A 21,482-nucleotide genomic window follows, 5' to 3' on the forward strand; every position below is an offset into this window, starting at 1 on the left:
TCAAAGCTCCTGGTAAGAGCCAATGCACTTTTAACCTCCGGCACCTGCACAGGGTAGTTTGATAAATTGTTTCTTAATAAATGAAGCTTTTCTGGTAACAATTATGAAAAGTAAAATGTTGTCACTGACCCAGGCTCCACCAGACTGGTGAATTTGCTTAACACAGAATCCCAGATAATTCCCAATTAGATGGACCCAGATAGCTCCAGTTCCCAAAGACCTGTGAATCCACACATGGAGCACAGCAAGTAGATTTTTAGTGAAAGCAAAGCTTTAACAAATCTCCCTGATTCTGTAGGATTTCAGCACTGCTTTAGTTTTCCTTCTTTTGACCTCCTTCTTCCCACAGGCCCTTGAGGGTCCTAAAATGAGGGTGGGAGGCCCTGGCACAGGGTGCTCAGGGAAGCTCAGAGAATCCCTGGATTGCTGCCCAAGGCCAGTTTGGACAGGGCTTGGAGCAGCCTGGGATGGTGGGAGGTGTCCCTGGCAGGTGGAATGAGGGGAAAGCACCAACAGCATGAGTGGTGATGAAGGCAACCGGGAAATGTCTTGTGGCGTGGGGCCAGAACAGGAACAGCCCTCGGGGGGCCCCAGCAGCGCCAGCACCGGGGACGGGCACTGCTGCAGAGCCCAGAGGAGGGAGCCGGGGCTGGGGAAGGGTCTGCAGGGACCACCCGAGGAGCGGCTGAGGGCACTGGGCTGGTTCAGCTGCAGCAGAGGAGCTGAGGGCAGAGCTCAGGGAAGGAGGGAGCGGCTGCAGGGGGAGGTTTGGGATGGAGAGCAGGGAAAGGTTCTTCCCCCAGAGGCTCCCGAGGGAATGGGCACGGCCCCGGGGCTGCCGGAGCTCCAGGAGCGTTTGGACAGGGATGCACAGGGGGATTGCTGGGGGATCTGGGCAGGGCCAGGAGCTGGACGGGGTGATCCTGGCGGATCTTTTCCTGCTCGGGACACTCCACGATTCCATAACATTCCACGATTCCATGACCCCACGACCTCCGGCTCCCCTCAGAACCCTCTCATGACGTCACCGCCCTTCGCCGTGACGTCACGGCCCCGCCATCCCCGCTCCCAGCAGCCCCCGCGCACAAGATGGCGGCGCGGGGCGGCGGGCGGTGAGCGAGGGGCGAGGGGCCGACATGACCTACACGGCCGAGCAGCTGGACGGGGTGCGGCGGTGAGCGGCAACGGGGGGCCCGCGGGAGCGCGGGGGGTGGCGGGGAGGCGGGGGGTGGAGCCCCGGGAAGGGCGGGGAGCGGGCCCGGGGCGGCCCGGGCTAACCCCGTGTGCGCCCTCAGGATCAAGCGGTGCCGGGATTACTACGAGATCCTGGGGGTGAGCCGGGACGCCGGCGAGGAGGAGCTGAAGCGGGCGTACCGCAAGCTGGCCCTCAAGTTCCACCCGGACAAGAACCGTGCGCCCGGAGCCACCGAGGCCTTCAAAGGTGAGGGGGCCCGGGGGACACCGTGAGGGGCAGAGGCGCCCACGGAGCCGGCCGGGGTTCCGGACACAGCAGCGTCCTCACAGAGCCCAGCTGCGGCTCGGAAGGGTTTGCATTTCTGACTGCAAAATACCCGTCTCCCTTAGAAACCATGGGAAGTGCACCCCAGGTCTCATTCCCAGGTACTCCTGAAGAGCTGGAGAGACAGGACACAGGGAATGGCCTCTACCCCGGCAGAGGGCAGGGATGGATTGGATATTAGGAAGAAATTGTTCCCTGTGAGGGTGGAGAGGCCCTGGCACAGGGTGCTCAGAGAGGCTGCCCCTGGATCCCTGGGAATGTCCAAGGACAACTTGGATGGGGCTTGGAGCAGCCTCGTCAAATGGGAGCTGTCCCTGATGATGGCAGGGGATTGGAATGAGGTGATCTTCACAGTTCCATCCAACCCAAACCGTTCTGGGATTCTGTGGTACTGAAGAAGGTTCAGAACTTGGAACTGACACTGCCCATGCAGGAGGGTTGGGTGTTTGTCATCAATAACTGCTCCTTGTCATTAATAAAATTTTATTTTTTATCATAATGTATAGGAGGATGAAATGGAATCCAGTGTGCTGTGTCTGGAGTTCTCAGTTATGCTGCAGTGTTACTGTCTAAACTCATACATATTTCCCCTTTCCATGCAGCCCAGCACGAGGAAAGCAAGTGATTCATTCAGTCTGTTAAAACAAGGAGCTTCTGGAGGGCTGCTCTTTATTCATTTGTGTTTGGGTTGTATTTCTCTGTGAACTTGTTCTGTCAAAGATCAAAGAAGAAGATGAGCCAAACACTTCTGAGTGGTTGGATGTGAGGTGTGAAATAGATGTGCCACAGAGCTTCAAGAGCATCTCTGCCAGCAGGAAAAACCTGGGATGGCCCTGTGCATTTTAATTGGTCCCTGCAGTTATTAACTTTATATTAATTGTATGTGGGATATGGACGTGCACTTGGACCAAACTTGCATTTGGCTTGAGCTGATAAAATGCTCCATTCTCACCCAGTTTCTTGGCTGAACTCTCATGTCAGTTTTAGAAATATTTCAAGTCTCTCTGTATACTTGGACACTTTTGTCTTTCCCCCATCAGTGACAGCAGGAAGTGGTTTCCATCACAGGTAATGCCACGGCTGTTACATGCCTTTTGTAAAAGTAGCTCAGTCTTTGGTCAAGCACAAATTCCCTGGGCTTCTTTGGGCTTTTTTTGCTGCTCCACTTAGAAAAATGTGAGCTCTGGGAATATAACACTGGTTTTAATTCCCTCTCCAGCAATAGGCAATGCTTTTGCAGTTCTGAGCAACCCTGAGAAACGGCTCCGCTACGATGAACTCGGGAGTGACCACGAGCGCGCCAGCGCTGGCCAGGCCAGGCACTACAGTTACTACACAGAATTCGAAGCAGACATCACACCAGAAGAAATATTCAATGTGTTTTTTGGTGGGCACTTCCCTACAGGTCAGTAACTGTCTGAGTGGTTTCAAAGGGCAGTGGACTGACCAACCCTGAGGGAACAGCTGGAGCTGGGCCAGGGCAGGCTCAGTTTTGGGAGAAGTTCCTTCCCCCAGAGGGTGCTGGCCCTGCCCAGGCTCCCCAGGGAATGGGCACAGCCCCGAGGCTGCCGGAGCTCCAGGAGTGTTTGGACAGGGATGCCCTGGGGGGATTTCTGGAGGGGTCTGGGCAGGGACAGGAGCTGGGTGATCCCTGGGAGTCCCTTCCAGCTCAGCATGTTCTGTGATTCTATGGATCATGAAGAAGTTCAGCTTCCCTTGGGACTGCCCAGGGAGTTGGTGATACATCTGAGAAGAGCAGAAACCTTTTCACATTTGATTTCTGCCTTTCTTTCATTCCCTACATCATCTGAAGCCAGTAATGGTATGGAAGGTAAAATAGGGTGTGAATGGGAATGGATCATCAAATGGATGATTTTGGTGATGGCTGGACTCAGTGACCTCAGAGGTCTTTTCCAGCATGAACAATTCCATGAACTGGTTGTACTTGAGGCACCTGACAGCATTCCAGGCCAGGATGTTCCCAGCTCCTGGAGCTGTGGCCTCAGGGGAAGCAGGAGCTCCTGTGCCTCGCAGGAGCCTGTGCTGTAGTGAAATGACAGCCTGGGAGCTCAGCAAGTGCTGCCTGCCAGGAGAGGAGCCAGGATCCAGGGATGTGCAGGATCAGGGACACAGCGGTGGAGCTGCACCTGGAGTAGTTCCGTGCATGTCTCAGCCCAGCCTTGGCGCTTGGATTTGTAGGAAAAACAGATCCTGCAAGATCAGTGGATTAAAAGGAAATCTGAAAGGTGTGAGGACTTCAAGGGACTTTCTGGCAGCATCTGAGGAATTGCTTTAGCACTCCTGGGAACTTTTCACCTCCAAGGTGTCACAAAAAATGAGGTACACACCAGTTACTACAGCCTGAAGACACCCAGACTAGTCCTACCTGAACCTTGCTGAGAGTGGTGAATCTTGCAGCTAAGGGAACCTCAGATCCCAGACTTGCACCAGTGGATATGCAAAGCCAACCCCAGCATGGTGTAATTCCAGCTGGAGTCTGCAAGCTTTCCATCTCTGCCTGTGCAAGGAATTGCACCTGGATGTGCCCTTTGTGGGGTATCACCCTCATGGCATGGGCCTGTGGGGAACAGGGATTCTTGGAGTTGAGGACAGGAAATTGAGGAGCTGAGGGAGGAGTTTGGCTACTGAGCAAGGCAGGTTTATCAGGGAGACTGGCATGAAGGAGAAAACGGGAATTTTTAGCAAAGCAGCAAAAAGAAAACAAAAATACAATTTTGTTGTAGTGGGTGTTGGTAGTAAACAAGAGTTTCCTCACAGGGTTTTTGAGGGCAGGTTTATGGCTTTGCTTTAACTGAGCAGTTTTCCTCTATGGATATTCCATGGAAAAATAGTTAAATTTAAAATGTTAAATGTGATTAAACTCAAAAGAGACTCCACGTGGCAGAGTGTTGCAGTTGTAATGAAGAGAGGCTACAAGTTCTTCTTCTCATAAAAAATAAATGCACATGGAACAAAAGAAACTGCTGTCAGGAATTCTTGGAGAAACTTAAAATTTGGGAAAACTTTTTTCTGGGCACCCCTATAAAAGCCATTCTTCTTTGCCCACACTGGCTGCTTCTTTTCACAGCTTGATAAAATCCTATCTGAGCAATGTTGAAGGGTAGAAATAAACTTTCTTTTTTTCCCCAAAAGAAACTTTCCTCCTTGGAGCCAAGCCTGGCTTGGCTAACTGTTGGAGCTCTGACTGCACACATGCCTAGAGCTTGGAAAATCTTTGAACAAGGAGTGGAACAGAGGTTTTGACACAACAGCAGAGGTCACCTTTGCCCAGGTTTCTTGCAGAATTCTTTGGGAAACTCAAAAAAAAAAAAAAAAGGACAGGATAAGAGTATAAAATAATGTGACATCTTTCCCAGGGCTTAAAAATAGTTTTACATTTCTGTTGTGATGATAAGCCACAGATTTCAATTCTCTAACACAAAGACATTCTGAATTTCAAAAGAGGAAAGCACAGCTATTATTAAGATATTCATATGGTGATAAAATCAGATCCTGAGCTTCAAATTGAAGCAGCAAATGCAATTCTTCCTTCATTCTAGATTTTTTAAAAATAAATCAACTGCATTCTGTGTGCAGGAAAGAAAATCCTGAATTGTTCTCCTTTTTTTACTCTTTTTAAAAACTCTTTCTTTATTATAAAATAATTAAGTGAAATTATTAATGGCTTGAAGGCAGAGGAATTGGAAATGAGGGTAGAAGACCACATTCAGTAATTATGGGAGACCATAATTCACAGCCCGAGCCTGGTGAAGCAAATTCATTTTCCTGCCACAGCCTTGCAAGTGAGTGTGACAAGAACAACATTAAAATATGAGATACAATCATAAAAATCAGAACATGTTTCTGCAGCTTGATTTAAATTAAGATGGATTGGAGCACAGTACAATTTCTCTGGTAGGCTTTTTGGAATAACATTGTGGTGGTGTTTAATTCTGAGGTGGTTTGTGCTTTTTACTCTGTGATCTCCCAGCTGTAATTCAGGCTGTGGAGTATAAACCTGGATGATTCAGTAGGACCTGAGGAGTGCAGGTGAGTACCAGCAGCTGGGTGAAACATGAGTCTGTCCTGGTTTCCTTTGCAGGGAATATCCACATGTTCTCCAACGTAGGCAGAGATGCTCACTATTACCCACGGAGGCACCGGGCCGAGAGGGCGTGGACACAGGAGCCAGAGGAGGAGGAGCACAGGCCACAGGTCAGGATGAGAGATCTCCTCAGCTTAAATATTTAAACATCTCAGCAGGGCAAGGGATACTCTTCCAAAGCCAGGCCAAAGCCTCCCATGCTTGGAGTGCTCAGTGTTTATCCTCAAGAGCTGCAGCCATAGTGGGTGTTTTCTTTGTCATTGGATTGGCTTTTATTAATCACTGCTGTAAAAATCCTTTTATTTATAGCATCTCAGGCCCTCCAGTTTCTGTCACTGAGGGTTTTGCTGCTTCTTGCTTTTTGCAAGCTCCAGTGCTTGGTAATGCAACAGCAATTAGTCCAAATGGGAACTGGTGATGGATGTGGAAGCAGTGCCTTGTCCTCAAGGTGTATTTAATCCTTCAATAAATGAGCACCCAGGGGCTGCACAGGCCTTTTCCAGCTGGGGACAGGATGGGCTTGGGACACATTTCTGCCAGCTGAGGCACAAGGTGTCCTTTGTTGTCAGTGCACATACACACCTGCCACCTGCCTTAACAGGATCTTCCTCTGGAGACAGTCTGTTAACCTCCAGGGATCATTCTCCAAGGAAGATGAGATTTTCCTTGTGAGTCGCAGGCTCAGAAAAAAAAAACCTGGTACAGCTGATAGACAGCTAAGCTGGGGGAAGTGAATCCAGCCCCTCACTTCAGGAAAGTGAAGCCCCCCCCCCAAGGGGCTGGAGCATGGCCAGGGAAGGGAACAGAGCTGGGAAAGGTCTGGAGAATTCCTGAGGGAGCTGGGAAGGGGCTCAGCCTGGAGAAAAGGAGGCTCAGGGGGCCCTTCTGGCTCTGCACAAGTCCCTGGCAGGAGGGGACAGCCGGGGGGTCGGGCTCTGCTGCCAGGGAACAGGGACAGGAGGAGAGCTCAGGCCTCAGGCTGGGCCAGGGGAGGCTCAGGGTGGACAGCAGCAGGAATTTCCCCATGGAAAGGGAGCTCAGGGATTGGAACTGCCCAGGGAGGTTTGCAGTGCCCATCCCTGGAGGTGTCCCAGGAAGGGCTGGAGGTGGCACTGACACAGCTGGGACTTGATGGACTGGGAGGAATTTTCCAGTTTCTGATCCTGAGATCTGTGAATCCCACCTACTACTGCCTCAGGAATCCTTGTTGCTATCCCAGGGCAGAGGGCAAAGCCTAGATAGCTGCATATGATATTTTCCTCTGCATAAGAAAAAACATTTTAGAAGCCAGTTTGGAAAGAAATGGAAGAGCAGAAGGAAAGACCAGTGTTTTCTCTTTGATAGTGTTTCCACTCTTTTGTTCTGCTAAATTAATCCAAACAAAAGCCCCAGTGCTTGCATCCTGTCTGAAGTTACACTTCATGGGAGCTCTTAACCCTTTACTGCCTGAGCAGAGGCTGAGATCTTTACAATGGAGAGCAAATTCAGAGGGTGCAGGAAAGCCACAGGCACACGGGAATTGCAGGGTGTTCCTGCGGGCTGGATTGGACACTGACAGGTACAATAGTGCTGTGGGCACTGTGAAGGAAGGGGCAGAGTAAAAGATAATGGAAAGAAAATGGTGTTCAAGAGTGTTCTGATATTTTTAATAAAGGTTGTTTAGAAATTACAGTGTCATGCCTCTCAAAATCCCAAAGTACTTTCTCATTTTTCCTCAAATTTTACATGTAACACGTTGTAGATCTGTGATTGATAGCCTGGCTTCTGTGAACAGATGCCTTTTACCATCTCTGTATTTTCTTGACTGCTAATCCTTGTACTTTTCAGAATTCATACTCTGCATTTATCCAGCTGATGCCAGTTTTCATCATCATAATAGTGTCAGTTATAACCCAGCTGATGGCCACCAACCCACCCTACAGCTTATTCTACAAATCGTAAGTCCTTTAAAACCACATTTTGCTGCTGTTGCTGCTTGCTGTATGGAGGCAGATGGAAGTTTGGTTTGATAGAAAAATGCACATTAATGCTTTGCTCTTTATAGAAAATGTTACCAGTTTGTAAATAAGGAAATAGCAACAGCCTGCACTGGTGAGTTCTGAGCACTGTGAAGTTACCTGTGGGGAGCTGTAGTGCACAGGGTGCTGAACTGAGAGGGTCAGAAACCTTCCTCAACTGCTGTGGAATGGTTTTGTACAGTGATACAGCATGGGGAGTGTGGATGTAGATCAGCCTCTGATCTGACCAACCCCCAGAATCTGTGGACCAACCCCTGAGGTTCCTCTGGAAAGCAGCTAAAAAATGAAACCTGTGATTTGCAGTATAAATCCAAATCTTTTCTGGAGCATGAATTCCACTGGAAGCTTAACAAATCATTAAAGCCTTGAAATGCCCTGGTTTAACCTCTCTAGAGAAGCAGGGCCCTGGGGGCTGGTGGGCTCTGGGAGCAGAAGGAGCCCACCAGAGCTGCTGTACTGGGCCAGAGGAAAACCCATGTGCTGCTCTCAGTATCCTGGGCTAGAGGAGGGAAAGAGCTGAGCTGGGCTGGCCCTTACTGAGAGAGGAGTGAGATTGGCAGGTTTGGAGCAACCAGCAGAGTGCTCCAAACTGTCCCCTTGTTCCCTTCTAGGAGGAAAACTGCTCAGGTCCAGCTTTCCCCTCCTCTCCTCTGTCACAGCAGCCCAACACCCTCATTGTTTTACCACACAATGTCAGTGTGAGGCCCTCAGAAAAGATCAGGAGGGTGGATGTTTTTAGGTTTGTTTTTTTTTCAAGAGAGTGTTTTTGCTATCTGCCAGTGCCATGTGAAACCTCCCACGCTGCCCCCACAGCAGCTGAGCTACTTTTCTTCACTACCTCCCCTTCTGCTGGTGATGGGAGAGAGGCCTGTGCCTGGTTCAGTTAGGCTGTTCAGCTAAATCATAGCTTTAAAACAGCCTAAAAACCAAAAGAAATTGGAGACACCTCTGAGACACAGGGAAGGAGAAGAGGAGTCCAGGAAAAAGGGGCAAACAGGACTCCTGTGAGTAGAATATAACCTTTGTGTTTTGGCTGCCTGCCTCTCTCTGTGGGCAGCAATTCAAGCAGAGGCCTTGGATACCTTTGCTCAAACAAGGAAATTCACTCCAGGACTGTGGTTTAACCCAGTCACTGTGTCAGAGGGGCTGATTCTTCCTACAGGGTATTTTCCAGCCTGTTCCATACCTCACTCTGCTTACTGATGATTATAAAACCCTGAAGAAAAGTATAACTAGAATCTCCCCTAGATTCCATTAAAGAATCCAAAAAATGGGAAAATCCAGATCCAACTGCATTGTGCCCTAAGTTTTTATAAACTCTGGGATATTTTCCTATGGTTGCAGCAAAAGGGTGGATTCTGTTTGTACTGCAGTTTGCTGTCCCTGAAACTGTAATTTCCTGACTGGATGGTTGAGGGAGCCATAATCCTACAGAAATGAGCTGTAAAAACTGCTGTAAATATTTTCCTCTGGAAATGCTAATATGGAGAAATAACTCTTGATTTCTTAAGGTTTGAACTGCTGAAACATCTGATATCTCTCTGCTGCTCCCACAGGTCCATAGGCCACGTTGTCAGCAGAGAAACAGAGAACTTGCAGGTGCCTTATTATGTTGATAAAAACTTTGAAAAGAATTATCAAGGAGCAGAACTTCAAGAGCTTGAGAAAACAGTTGAGAAAGATTACATAGACTATATTCAGACCAGCTGCTGGAAGGAGAAACAGCAAAGTAAGTTATTTCTGTCCCAAGGGTGTTTCAGGGGCTGGGGGGTGGTTGTGCTTCACAAAGCTCTGCTGTTTTTAGCCTCAGTTTCCAATCCTTGTAACATCTCAGCCTTGCACTGGTTTAAGGTGTCTCACATCTGCTCTTAACACTGAATTTGCTATTCTTGAGATCTGTCAAAATCCATTTTAGGTGATTCTGAGATGAGTGGAAAGTAGACTTCACCATTTGAGACACTTTTTTCCACTCAGGTTTTATGCTTGAATAACCCTTAGTGATGTTTTAAACATACAACCCACCACATTTATCTAGCCCTGACAGATTGCTAGGCTGGAAAAGATCTTGAAACATCACCTCTTCCCATGTTTTCTTTGCTGGAGCAGAATCAGTTTTGCTTTGACTGTCTCCACAAGAAGTTTCTGTAACTTTTTCCTTAAAATTTATCCAGGAGAGTCCAGAGCATGTCCAGGTGCTCTTGGCTCCCTTGCAGTGGGCTGTGTTCCTGGTATCAGTTTTCAGGGCATGCTTTTGTGGTTTGGGTGTTATTTGCATTTTCTATCTTTAGCTGAGTTGGAGATGATGTTTTTCACCATTTTCAAGTCTTTCAAAAACAAGAATTGAATGCAGAAAGGGAGAACACAGATGTGAGCGTTCAAAATCGTTATTCTCACTCAGCCCAGAGTGGATCAGTGGCACAAATAAAAGGCATGTTAACCCTATATTTTATTGCTTGTTAATTGCTACTAATCTGGTTCATTGAAGAGACAGCAAATTCCTGCTGCTTGCAGAATGGTAAGAAATAACAAATCAAATCACAAGGAGTAACTTAAGCTGGGATGTTGTGACTGGTTTTATTCACTGATTTTATTCACATTAAGAACTCATCACCTTCAAATGAGTCAACAGCGAGTAGTGCTGTGTGTAAAGGGAGCTGGAACAAGTTGTGTCTGTGTGAATATTCTGCTTTCACACACTGGTAGGGGTTTTAAATTGCTCTGTGCAGAGCAGTCAGCACACTGCTAAAAAGTGCCTCTGCACTTGTTTTCACTTTCTTTACCAATTTATCTAAAGAAGACTCATTTAAACCTAAAGGAGAGGTAACAGTAGTGTTGTGACTCCAGGCTCTTTACAGGTATTTGATGGGAAGGCTTGTTCTGGCTTATTTCACATGAAAGTTACCAATCCTGCTTCTAAAGAGAAATTAAAAGATGTAGGTTCTGAAGTTAAAAAGGGAAAGAACATATATGATAAGACCATAAAAGTCCTTAAGTTTTTGGTGTGTTTGATTTGTGAACTTTTGAGTATTTGTGGCTGGCAGGAGCAGCTTCCAGGGATAATGTGGATGTTCATACTCGTAAATGTAGGCTTGTTAAAGGAGAGATTTTATTTCTTACAGAAAAATTCCTTTGACCTTGTGCAACTGAAAGTTTTCACAGAGAGCTGGAGCAGAGGAGAGCCCAGCCCCAAAGAGGGGACAGGGTTTGTGAGTCTGAGAGAGCCCAGGAGTCAGAGAGGGGAGATGATCCAGCCTGGAATGCCAAGTGCCTGCCAAGCTCCTCCAGAGCTTTGTACACTCAGGGGTTGTGTTAGTCAGCAGCTGCAAATACATTTACAACAGCCACAGTTAGCACAGCCTGAGGCCACTGCTGTCATTAAAAACTCCCCATTTTCAGAGTGCTTCCCATCCAGGCCATAGCTGAGACTGGGCTGACCTTAGGACAGTCATGTTTGTAAAAATAAACTCTGAATACAGGATGGAGTGTTGGGGAAAAGTTCTGCAGATGCTGAGGCAGTTCTTAGTCAGCTGTTGCTGCACAGTGTTGGTCCTTTAATCCTTGCTGAAGTGTTGGATTTGGTGTGAGGAGTTTTTCATCAGTTGAATGTCTATTTATAGAACATTTGTTGTGTTTACTGAGGGCACGTTTCCCTTGAGCACCAGCAAAACAGACAGGGATGAGTAGTTCAGGAACAGTTTAGGTTTTAAAGTCCTTGATTTTAACACTTGAAAAGCATTACCTGGTGTCCAACAACTTTAAGAAAAAGCTTTAAAATAATGAATTGGTTGTACATTGTTCAGCCAGTTTTATAGTGCTGCACCAGACTCCTCAGCAGAGCAGTGTGTCCAGGTTGGGTGTGCTGTGGGTTTGGATCTCCTGACATCTGTGGCACAGTTAAATTCAAAAAGCACATCCCAGGTTTTACAGGAGATGGTTCAGCTGGGATGGCTCAGTTGTAAAGTCAGGCTGCAGAGAGCTCAGGGTCACAAAGAGGCAACTGAAAACCGAATCAGGATAAGTATCACAGGATCATGGAATGGTTTGGGTTGGAAAGGGCCTTAAAGCTCATCCAGTGCCACCCTCTGCCATGGCAGGGACACCTTCCACTGTCCCAGGGTGCTCCAAGCCCCATCCAGCCTGGCCTTGGGCACTGCCAGGGATCCAGGGGCAGCCCCAGCTGCTCTGGGCACCCTGTGCCAGGGCCTCAGCATCCTCACAGGGAGGAATTTCCTCTGTATATCCAATGTAAATATAGTTGGAATTCAGAACCTCCTTGAAGAAAAGGCTTCAAAGGAACTACTCTGCAAAGATTGAAACCCACAAGGAGCAAATGTGATGGAATGCTGTCAAAAGTGCAGGGAATAATTTTCCCCAATTGAATAAGTGTAAACTGAGATTCTCCACTGCACAACTCCAGGGACTCTGGGCTCAGGGACAATTACCTGAGCCTGGCTTTTGCTGGAGGCTTGACAAGGCTGTGCCCAGCACTGCTTGAGTGGCATTTTGGTTATAAACCTGTAAATGGGTTCTTGCTCTAAAATGAACTGTTCCTGCCTGTCAGTTTGTGAAGTTTTCAGTGAGTGGGAGGAGGGTTAAATAGCTTTAAATTTCAGTGGGACAGGGACAGAGGACGTAAGGCATGAAAGGATCTATTGAAGTTCTTTCCACTCTGAATAATTTTGTAAAATGAGGGGCTTGTAAGGTGTATAAAAGCTCTTTGAAAAATTGAGTGTCATCAGGTAGCCTGTGCTTATGGAGATGTTGACCTTTTCAGAAGTAAATTACTGCTGTTCTCCTCAGTGCATCTAATCCTACAGCCAAATTACTCTGCAGGGAGAAACCTATATTAAGACTTCCTCAGCTAATCAGCAAAAGAAACTTCTCTGAATTACTAGGAGGAAATAATTTAAACAATGGGATTATTTCTGTTTTATGTGGCTTTTGAGAAGAAGGGGAACAAAATGCAATGTACATTTGAGATTGTTAATGAAAGGGCAGGGAGGCCTTTCAGACGAGTCCCTTGGGTAGCTGTTCACCTCCCTGGCTCAATACCCACCAAAATTAAAATTTACAAGTGCCACAAGGATAACAAAGCACTTAGAAACAGTTCTTTAAAGGAGCTCAGGGCTTCATCCTAATACTTTTTTTTTTTTTCTTCATCTTTCAGAGTCTGATTTGTCAAATTTGGCCAAGCTCTACAGAGATGAGCGGTTAAAACAGAAAGCAGAGTCCCTGAAACTTGAGCACTGTGAGAAGCTCTCCAGTCTGATTGGGATGCACAAAGGGGTTTGACCAGGATGCACACGTCCCATACTTTTATTTATTGCTGTTTTAACTTTTGTTTTTATTTTCCTTCATGTGAAAAGGGAAGGAGTCTGTTGTAAAGAGTCTGGATGTTGGAGTCCCTCTGCAGGCGGTGCAGAGAGGGGCCAGCAGGAGCTGCAGCGCTGCTGTTTGCTGTAATATATTCTGTACATTAGATTTGGTTCCAAGGACCAGTGGCACTTTGTAAATTCATTCCCCAGGACACGCTCTGCGTTTGAACCCCGTCTGCATGGGTGGTGTGTCTGCCATCCAGGCTGTGTGTGCTTCCCAGGAGAGCAGGCTCCTCTCGGCTTCCCGTGTTCCCTACGGACCTGCAGCTCCCTGCATCCCTGGACAGCGCTGTGCTGGGGCTGGGGACACCTCCCCCTGTCCCTCCAGGCTGTGCCACAGAGCTGGGCTGCTTCCAGTGCACGAGGATGCTGAGCCCCTCAGCACAGCTCTTCTGCTGTCCCAGGGATCGTGTGCTGCTCCAAGGGAGGGCTGTGCCCATCCTGACACCAGCACGGGAGCCTGGGAACTGCACGGATTCCAGTGTCTGCCAGACTGTTGGGAAGGCAGAGCTGTGGTCATTCCCTCGTCTGTTTGCAGTGGCATATCTTAAAGCTGGCTATTCCATATTGGTTTTGATCTGCTCTTCCAGGGCCCTGCTTTTTCCGGTACAGTTCTCATGTAGCATATTTTTACTCTGTTGAGCAGCTATGAATGTTTCACTGTAGACATGATATTGTAAAGAAAAAAGATCCATGTGGCAATGTCCTGGTTTTTCTTGATCCTCCTTTACACAGCTAGGCCTTGAAGGGTAGGTTGGTGCCGAGTTGTCCTCGTGAGCAGCAGACCAGTGTTAGACCAGTGTTGCTCCAGTTGAGCACCGTGAACTCCCTGAGGCAGTCAGGTGTGTGCCCTGCATGGAATGAGCTGCTCTTCCAGGGAATTCCTGCCCAATGTGGGGGCTCACACTGCTCCCCTCTGACCCTGGGAATGGGAGTCAGCCACACCTGAGCAAGGTTCTGCTGTTGCCACATGCCTGAAACTCGAGTCACACAGGATGCACAGGTGGCCTTGGCTGAAACCTGGGCAGAAAATGCTCAAAAGCTTGGGAAACACCAGAATTAAACCTGCCTTTAAAACTCAGGCTGTCTGTGTGCTGGGCACTGGTGCAGTGGTGTAGGAGTCCCACTGGATGGAGCTGGGAGTGTTGGGATTGCACTGCGTCCCCTCCATGTCCCTGTCCCATCCATACAGCCCTGGGAGGTTTGGCAGGAAAGAAAGCTGGAAAAAAAACCCTTTTTTGGGGTCTGCACAAGAGTGAGGGGTTGGTTTGAGGCCTGGTGCTTCTGCACACAAGCCTTGAACATCCCAGCTGGGAGCAGAACATTCCAGGTACAGCAACTGTGCTGTGGTGGGATGTCATAAAAGGGAAAAAAAACAACATACTGACTCTAAATTGCATTTTTATGCCTCATTTGTAGGAAACCTTGTAGGAACATGGGGAAGTTGAGTAGGAATTTTTGGGGCCCAGTGAAAAGGGCATTTTGAGGAGGTTGGTGTGCTGGAGTTTAAGGGCAAGAATGGGTGATGATTCCAGGCTGGTGGCTGGCAGAGCAGGCAGCCTTAATTCTGGTATTTCCCACTTTTGAGCACACGACTGTGTACAAAAAGCGAAAATAATATTGCTTTTTATATATTAAATAGCTTGTAAAATATATTAGAAATCTATTAAAGTGGTAGGACTGCGTTGCAGGGTTGGGATTTTCCCTGTCATTCCTGTGTGACTGTAGAGGGACACGGGTAGGGAGACCAAATCCAGCGACTTCCTGCACTCACAATGTCCTGCACGGAGCTTGAACTCCTCCATAGCGTTTTGCACTGAAATCAGATTGTATCTTTCATCCAAAGATCTCGAGTACTCGATGGAGACCTCCTGTGGGAAGCACAATCAGCTGGGAAATGCAGGAGGGAGGTGAAAACATCCCCAAAAGCAATAAGTGTTTTGTTCCTGTCCAGGGTCAGGGTGCTGGTCCCGGTGTGTGCTGTGAGGGAGGGCGTGTGGCTTGGGAGCCATGAGGTGACAAACGGGACGAGCTGTGTTTGTTCGGTGCTCCACAGGGAAAAGGAGAATCCTCTCCGGAGCTCCTGATGTGGAAATGCCTCGCTGTCCTCCAAAAGGTACTTGGGATTCTCCCTTGTGGGGCTCTGACGGGAGGAGAGGGTGTTCCAGGGTGCACCAAGCGCTTGAACATGAGTTTGTGTGTGTGTATATATAGTTATTTATTTTTAAATTAAAGACGTGACATCGCTGTGCCTGTCCGTGGTGGTCCGAGCCTGGCGCCGGGAGGGTTGCGAGGGATGGCGGGGATGGGTCTGGGAGGAGGAGGCCGCCATTTGCCGAGGGGTGCAGGACATGGCCGAGGCCTTGGGATCGGGGCTGGGATCGGGATCGGGGACTGAGCCGTCCCCTCCGTGTGAGGGGCGGGAGGGTCTCTGTGGGCGGGGCCTCTGCATGGGGCGGGGCCTGTGTTCCCGCCTTCACAATGGGGGCGGGCCCTTTTCGGGCCCCGCCCCTCGGCCTGCACGTGACGTGGGACCCATCGGGAACGGGACTGGGAACGGGACCGAGGGCTGGGAACGGGACCGAGGGCTGGGAACGGGACTGGGAACAGAGCAGGGAATGAGGCAAGGGACTGCGGACGGGGCTTGGAAAGGGACAGGTGCTGGGAATGGAGCGGGGAGAAGGACAAGGAACGGGGCAGGTGCAAGAGCAGGGCTTTGGGAACGGAGCAGGGGACTGGGAACGGGCTTGGAACAGGATCGGGATCTGGCAGTGGGGCTGGGATCGGGATGGGGGCTGGCAATGGGGCTTGGAAGAGGACAGGGGGCTGGGAGCGGGGCTGGCCCCTGACACCCGCCTGCCCAGCCGTGTCCCCGCTCTCTGGCCCGTGGCTCGGGGGACACAGCCCCGGCACGGGGGAGGCGGGTGGGTGCCTCTGTCCCAGCACCCTGGGGTGTCCCGGGGCCTGAGCTCGCAGGGGCTGCTGAGAACCCTCCTGAACCCCAGAGGCAGCTCTGAAAGCCCCTGCCAAGCTGGGCCGGTGTTTCCTGCTCCTCCGGAGTTGCAAAAAGTAGCTCCAGCGTGGGAGAGGCACATCCTGCTTTCGGCAGCTACCAGCAGCCTTTCTCCTCCTCCTCATCCTCCTCGCTGCCCGTGCCAGGCTTGCCAGCACTGAGGTGAGCACGCACCGAGCTGGCACGAAATCCAGGTTAATAAGCAAATGCAGTGGTGAGGCTGCAGGCAGTAGTATCATGCTGGCTTAAACATAAATCAGTGTTTAATTAGCAAGTCTGGCTCAGCTGGGGTCCGCGCGTTGTTCTGTAACGTGTTTGTGCCCCACGGGCTGCTCCCACGCTCCTGCTCTGGCTGCTGGGAGATGCTGGTTGGCTTTCATCTGGCCCGAGGAGCTCTCTCCATGGCCTCCACACCGAGGGACAAACCCAGGAGCAGCAGGAGGAGGTGCAGGTGCTGCAGCATGGCCTGGCTGGGCAGGCTGGTGGCAGCCAGGGCAGTGCCAGCAATGCCCAGCCGGTTCTGCTGCCATCCCACAGCACCCCCAGACGGGTTGTTCAAGGCATCTTTGGGATCACACAGTCACAGACTGGCGTGGGTTGGAAAGATCCCCAAAGACCACGCACCATGGGCAGGAACACCTTCCACTACCCCAGGCTGCTCCAGCCTGGCCTTGGGCACTTCCAGGGATCCAGGGGCAGCCCCAGCTGCTCTGGGCACCCTGTGCCAGGGCCTCAGTGTCCTCCCAGGGAACAATTCCTTCCTAACCCTGCCCTCTGTCAGTAGAAGCCATTCCCTGTGTTCTGTCCCTCCATCCCTTGTCCCCAGTCCCTCTCCAGCTCTCCTTGGAGCCCGTTTAGGCCCTGGCAGGGGCTCTGAGCTCTCCCTGGATCCTCCTCTAGCCCAGGTGAGCACCCCCAGCTCTCCCAGCCTCTCCCCTGCCTCACTCCAGCTCTTGTGCTCGGCACAGTCCTTGCTGCTGCTGCTCCTCCAACAGCCAGCTCCTGCTACAGCCACAATGGTCACAGTGACAACAGCTGTGACAAGTGACACAGCAACACCGGAGGCTGCGAGGGTGGTGGGAGAGCAGCACCAGACACCCGGCTGTCTGTCCGGTGTCTGTCCGGTGTCTGTCCGGTGTCTGTCCGCTTCACAGGAGCTGGGATGGCCCCAGACACACCCTGGAGCTCGGTGGAGAAGCAGAGCCCGGGATGGCGACTCCACCACTGCCCTGGGCAGTCTGTGCCAGTGCCTGACCCCCCTTTCCATGAAGAAAGGGATTTGGGGGTTTGGAATCCCACATACACACAAGGCCACCACACCAGTGAGTGGTGACCGTGGCAGGTCCCCTGCAGTCCCTGTGGGCACAAATGCCACCTGCAAACCCAGCCGAGCTCAGCAGGGAAGGGTTAAGTGCCAGCCCAGTTCTGCGGGAAGCTTTCCTCTCCTCCTTGCCAAGGTTTAAATTTAGTCCCTGCATGAACCCAGGGGACTTGGGCATCGGGTTGCTCTGGGGCTGGCAGTGCTGGGAAGCACCTGCTGCTTCTGTTTCATGGCAAAAATTCCCCCAAAAGCGGGGACTGGGCTGCACCAGAAGCACTTGGGGTGGGCAAGCTGCAGAGACCCTCCTGTCACTCCAGCCACCCCAGCACTGGCTTGGGGTGTCCCCAAAAAACAGATGGTTGCAGTCCTTTGGTCAGCTCCTGTGAATCCCAGGGGTGCTCCATGGCCGGCTTGATCCCAAACCTTGAGTTTGCTCCTGGATTAGATATGGATTAGATAAATATATAGATATAGATATTTGGATTAGATATGGGGGAGCTCCTGCATGGGGTAAGGGTGTGTTTTTGGGGAAAGCGCAGTGTGGACGCACCATTGCCGTGGCGAGGTGGGCGGTGACACCGGGAAAGGAGCCGTGGTGAGAATGGAGCTGCAGCTCGGGATCCTGCCGTGCCCTCAGCAGCGGGGATGGCACATCCCCAGAGGGCTCTGCAGGTCCCCCCCGCTCCGGGGCAGCGCAGGCCGTTCCGTGGGATCACACAGCCGGGAGCTCTGCGGGGATGCCCTGGGACCTGTCCTGCGGTTTGGGGAGCGCGATGAGGGGCAGGGATGAGCCGGCGGCCCCCCGGCAGTTCCCCGAGGCTGGGGGCGGCGGTGGCATCCCTGCAATGCGCTTGGCATCGGCTGCCCCGGCTGGCGCTCGCTGAGTCCATGTGATCCGGGGCTTGCTCTGCTGCCGCCGCCGGGTCCAGCCGCCGGGACGGCGAGGGAGCCAGAAGGTCGAGCCAGCGGCCCCGGCAGAGCGGCCCCAGCCCCGAGCGGGGCTCCCAGCACCGCCTGAAGCCCCCGGGCTCCTCCCTGCCACCATGCCCCGCGGGAAGAGGGACCCGGTCCTGCTGTCCCCGGCCGAGCTGCCCGGCCCCGAGGGCGACGGTCCCCGCTCGGGTGGGGACGGCCGGCGGTCCGCGGAGGAGGAGGAGGAGGAGGACGGACACCTCCCGGGGCTGCCCCGCGACGACCTCACCAAGAGCATGTCGAGCTCCTCCGTGTCCTCCTACCACTCCGCCCTGTGCTCGGACGGCACGGAGACCTTCAAGGACTGCCTGGAGTTCCTGGACGAGGAGGGAGCGCCCGGCCGGGCTGCCCCGGGGCACTGGGCTCCGGCGGGGGCCCCCGGCGTCCCCCCACCGCCCGGCCCCCTCGCCCGCCCGCAGAGGGCTCAGCTGTCCAGCGCGGCTAAGAATAGCCCAGCACAGGGCCAGGGGGGCAGGATGGGTCCCCTCGGTGGGGACCGGCAGCCTGTGCCGGCCGCGGCCGCCGCCGGGGAGCCGGCCGTGCCCCGGCAGCCCGGGGCGATGCTCACCGGGGCTCCCAGCGACTCGGACGAAGTGGACGGCGAGGTGCAGGCGCTGACGGCCAGGGCTTTCCGCAGCCTCTCGGGACTCCCCGGAGGTCGCCTCGACATGTGCAGCTCCCACACCTCCTCCAGCCTCTCCAATTCGCTGTCGGAGGACGGCGGGCGGCCGCGGCGGTGGCCGGCGGGTGCCGGGGAGCTCCGGGGCGCGGTGACAGCTCTGCATGGCAGGGTGGGCTGGCCTTTCCCCGCCGGCCTGGACGGGGAGCTGCTGGCCAAGGAGCAGTTCGAGTGCGTGGACGTGGAGCTGGAGAGCGGCGAGGCCAGGAAGGGCCACGGCAAGAAGAGGACGGTGCCCAAGCGCCAGATCCTGCTGAAGAGGAAGGAGAGGAAGGAGACGGGCTTTGGCCCCCGGGGGGATGGCCCAGCGCCACAGCCCCCTGCCAGGAAGGAGCCCCCCAGCAAGGGCAGAGCCCTCGGCGAGGATTTCAGGCTCAACTACCAGCAGTTCATGAAGGCGGCGTCCCTGGGCACCGGCACCGACAGGACCAGGGCGGCCTCGAGCCTGGTGAAAAACGTCCTGGCCAAGAAGATGCAGTACGAGCAGCGCATCAAGATGGAGCAGAAGGGGCTGCGGGGCAGTTCGACCTCCTCGGGGCCGTCCTCCGCCGGCACCGACCTGCTGGGGGATGGTCTGGAGGGCAAATCCAGCTCGCTGTCCCGCTCGGACTGCAGCTTCTCGGCCGAGGACCTGCGGGGCGGAGGGATGCCGGCGGCCACGGCGGCCGCGGGGAGCAGCAGCAGCACCACCACCCATCCCACCAAGGGCGTGGTGCTCAGCGAGGAGACGAGGGAGACCGTCTGCAACCTGAGGAAGACGTTCAACGAGCTCAACCAGAGGATGAAGTACCGGGAGGTGTTGGAGGGCCGCTGGCTGCCCGCGGCCGCAGAGGAGCACACGTCGGAGAGGATCTGCTACCAACGAGCCCGCGCCTTGTTCGAAGCCCAGCCCGGGGTGGGGAAGGTGCTGGATGTCGCCCCCCGGTTTGCGAGGGCGCCGAGGCCGTGGCCCAGCTTGAAGGAGAGAGCCATCGGCCCCATCCATTCCCAAACCCTCCCCTTCAAAGCCGAGGGCCCGGCGCTCCCCGCCACCCCCCCGCGCCGCCCCTTCACCTCCTCCCGGGGGCAGGAGGGGAGGTCGCTGCCGCAGAACCAGCCAGAGAAGCCGCCGGCAGCGCCCCGCCGGCCGCCCAGCCCCGGCATCCCGGCCCCCCGGGGGTCCCCGCCAGACGCGCCCCCCAAGCCAGAAGAGAAGGGGAAGGGGCGAGTCCCGCAGCCCCGGGACGTGCGCAAGCTGGTGAAGAGCAGCTACAGCCTCAAGTTCGGGACTGCCGGCTCCTCCCGTGGCACCGTGGCACCGGCGAGCAGCGGGGAGGCCCCCCCGGCCGCCCCTCTGGTCATCCACTGCACCTCGGTCCGCCGGGAGCCGGAGCCGGCGGGTGAGGAGATGCTGGCAGCCCCGGCCTGTGCCGATGGGCCCGCAAAGCCCCCCGGCAGCCGGGCCGCGCCCCCACACAGCTCCCCCATCAACATCACGAGGGTCCAGGCCACGCGGAGGGGAGCGGCCCCCACGGAGGAGCCGCCGGCATCGCCCCCGCGCCGGGAGCGCAGCGAGCTGAGGGTGCCGCCACGGGTGCCGCACGTGGAGACCCATCTGCACGTCCTGGTGGGCCGGCCCGCCCCGGGGGCCAGGGGGAGCTCCCCGGCTCAGAGCAGCGCGGTGCTGCGGGCAGAGAAGACCGTTCTCCTGCCTCCGCCACCCACGAGTCCCGCGGAGGGCCGGGAGGTTCGCGGCCGCGGCGGCACCAGGGCGCTCCACGCCGCCGAGGGGCCGGAGCCGCTGGGGCAGCGGCACAGCAGCGGGGACAGCCGGGACCCTCGAGCCGGAGTCCCGGGGAGCAGCAGCGCGGCGGAGCCCCGGGCCAGCGAGCAGAGGCAGGAGCAGCCCGGAGGCCGGCGGGTGTCGGTGGGCAGTGGGGGCTCTGCCGGTGGCACCGGCCCCGCCGCCCCACCCCGAGCTGGGGACGGCAGCGAAGGCCCCCCCGGGCGGCTGCCGGAGCAGAGGGAGGCCTGGGAGCACTCGACGCAGTGGCCGGCGCCTACAGAGCCCTACCCGGCCGCTGGCCCTGCAGAGACCTCCAACTACTTGGCAATTCCCGAGAGAGCTCCCAAATCCACGCTGATGCCAAAGCTGTCCTCGGTCCCCAACCCAGGCAGTGCATCCTTTGGGACCCCCTTTGTCCCCAGCCCGGCCAGCGCCTCTTTTGGGGCTCCCTCAGCCCCCAACCCAGGAGCTGTGTCCTTCGGGACCTCCATGGTCACCACTGTGACCAGCTCATCCTTTGGCTTCCCATCAGCCTCCAGCCAGGCCAGCACATCACTTGGGACCCCCTTGGTTTCCAACTCCAACAAGTCTTTTGGGGCCCCTCTGGTACCCAACCTGTGCAGCACATCCTTTGCAAACCCCTTGATCCCAAATCCATCCAGTGCATCCTTTGGGAGCCCCTTGGTTCCAAATCCATCCAGTGCATCCTTTGGGA

General features: G+C 53.8%; 1 protein-coding gene across 1 annotated transcript; it reads left to right on the top strand.

Annotated features, from left to right (window-relative positions):
• Window positions 1-1,059: 1,059 nt before the first annotated feature.
• On the top strand, window positions 1,060-15,270 carry DNAJC18 (DnaJ heat shock protein family (Hsp40) member C18). Its single transcript, XM_015642115.3, has 7 exons — window positions 1,060-1,174; window positions 1,296-1,441; window positions 2,739-2,924; window positions 5,622-5,734; window positions 7,452-7,561; window positions 9,199-9,371; window positions 12,810-15,270. Exons 1-7 carry the CDS (start codon window positions 1,137-1,139, stop codon window positions 12,932-12,934), a joined length of 891 nt encoding a protein of 296 aa, XP_015497601.1. The 5' UTR covers window positions 1,060-1,136; the 3' UTR covers window positions 12,935-15,270.
• Window positions 15,271-21,482: the final 6,212 nt, after the last annotated feature.

The sequence above is a fragment of the Parus major genome, chromosome 13 (assembly GCF_001522545.3).
Source record: "Parus major isolate Abel chromosome 13, Parus_major1.1, whole genome shotgun sequence".
Lineage (NCBI taxonomy): Eukaryota > Metazoa > Chordata > Aves > Passeriformes > Paridae > Parus > Parus major.

What these genes read in the sequence shown, in the direction of transcription:
- DNAJC18 (XM_015642115.3), top strand. Translation starts at nt 1,137, where the DNA reads ATGACCTACACGGCCGAGCAGCTGGACGGGGTGCGGCG. An exon ending in AGGAGGAGCACAGGCCACAG is followed by an intron (nt 5,735 to 7,451) that starts GTCAGGATGAGA and finishes TGTACTTTTCAG; the next exon opens with AATTCATACTCTGCATTTAT. An exon ending in CTGGAAGGAGAAACAGCAAA is followed by an intron (nt 9,372 to 12,809) that starts GTAAGTTATTTC and finishes TTCATCTTTCAG; the next exon opens with AGTCTGATTTGTCAAATTTG.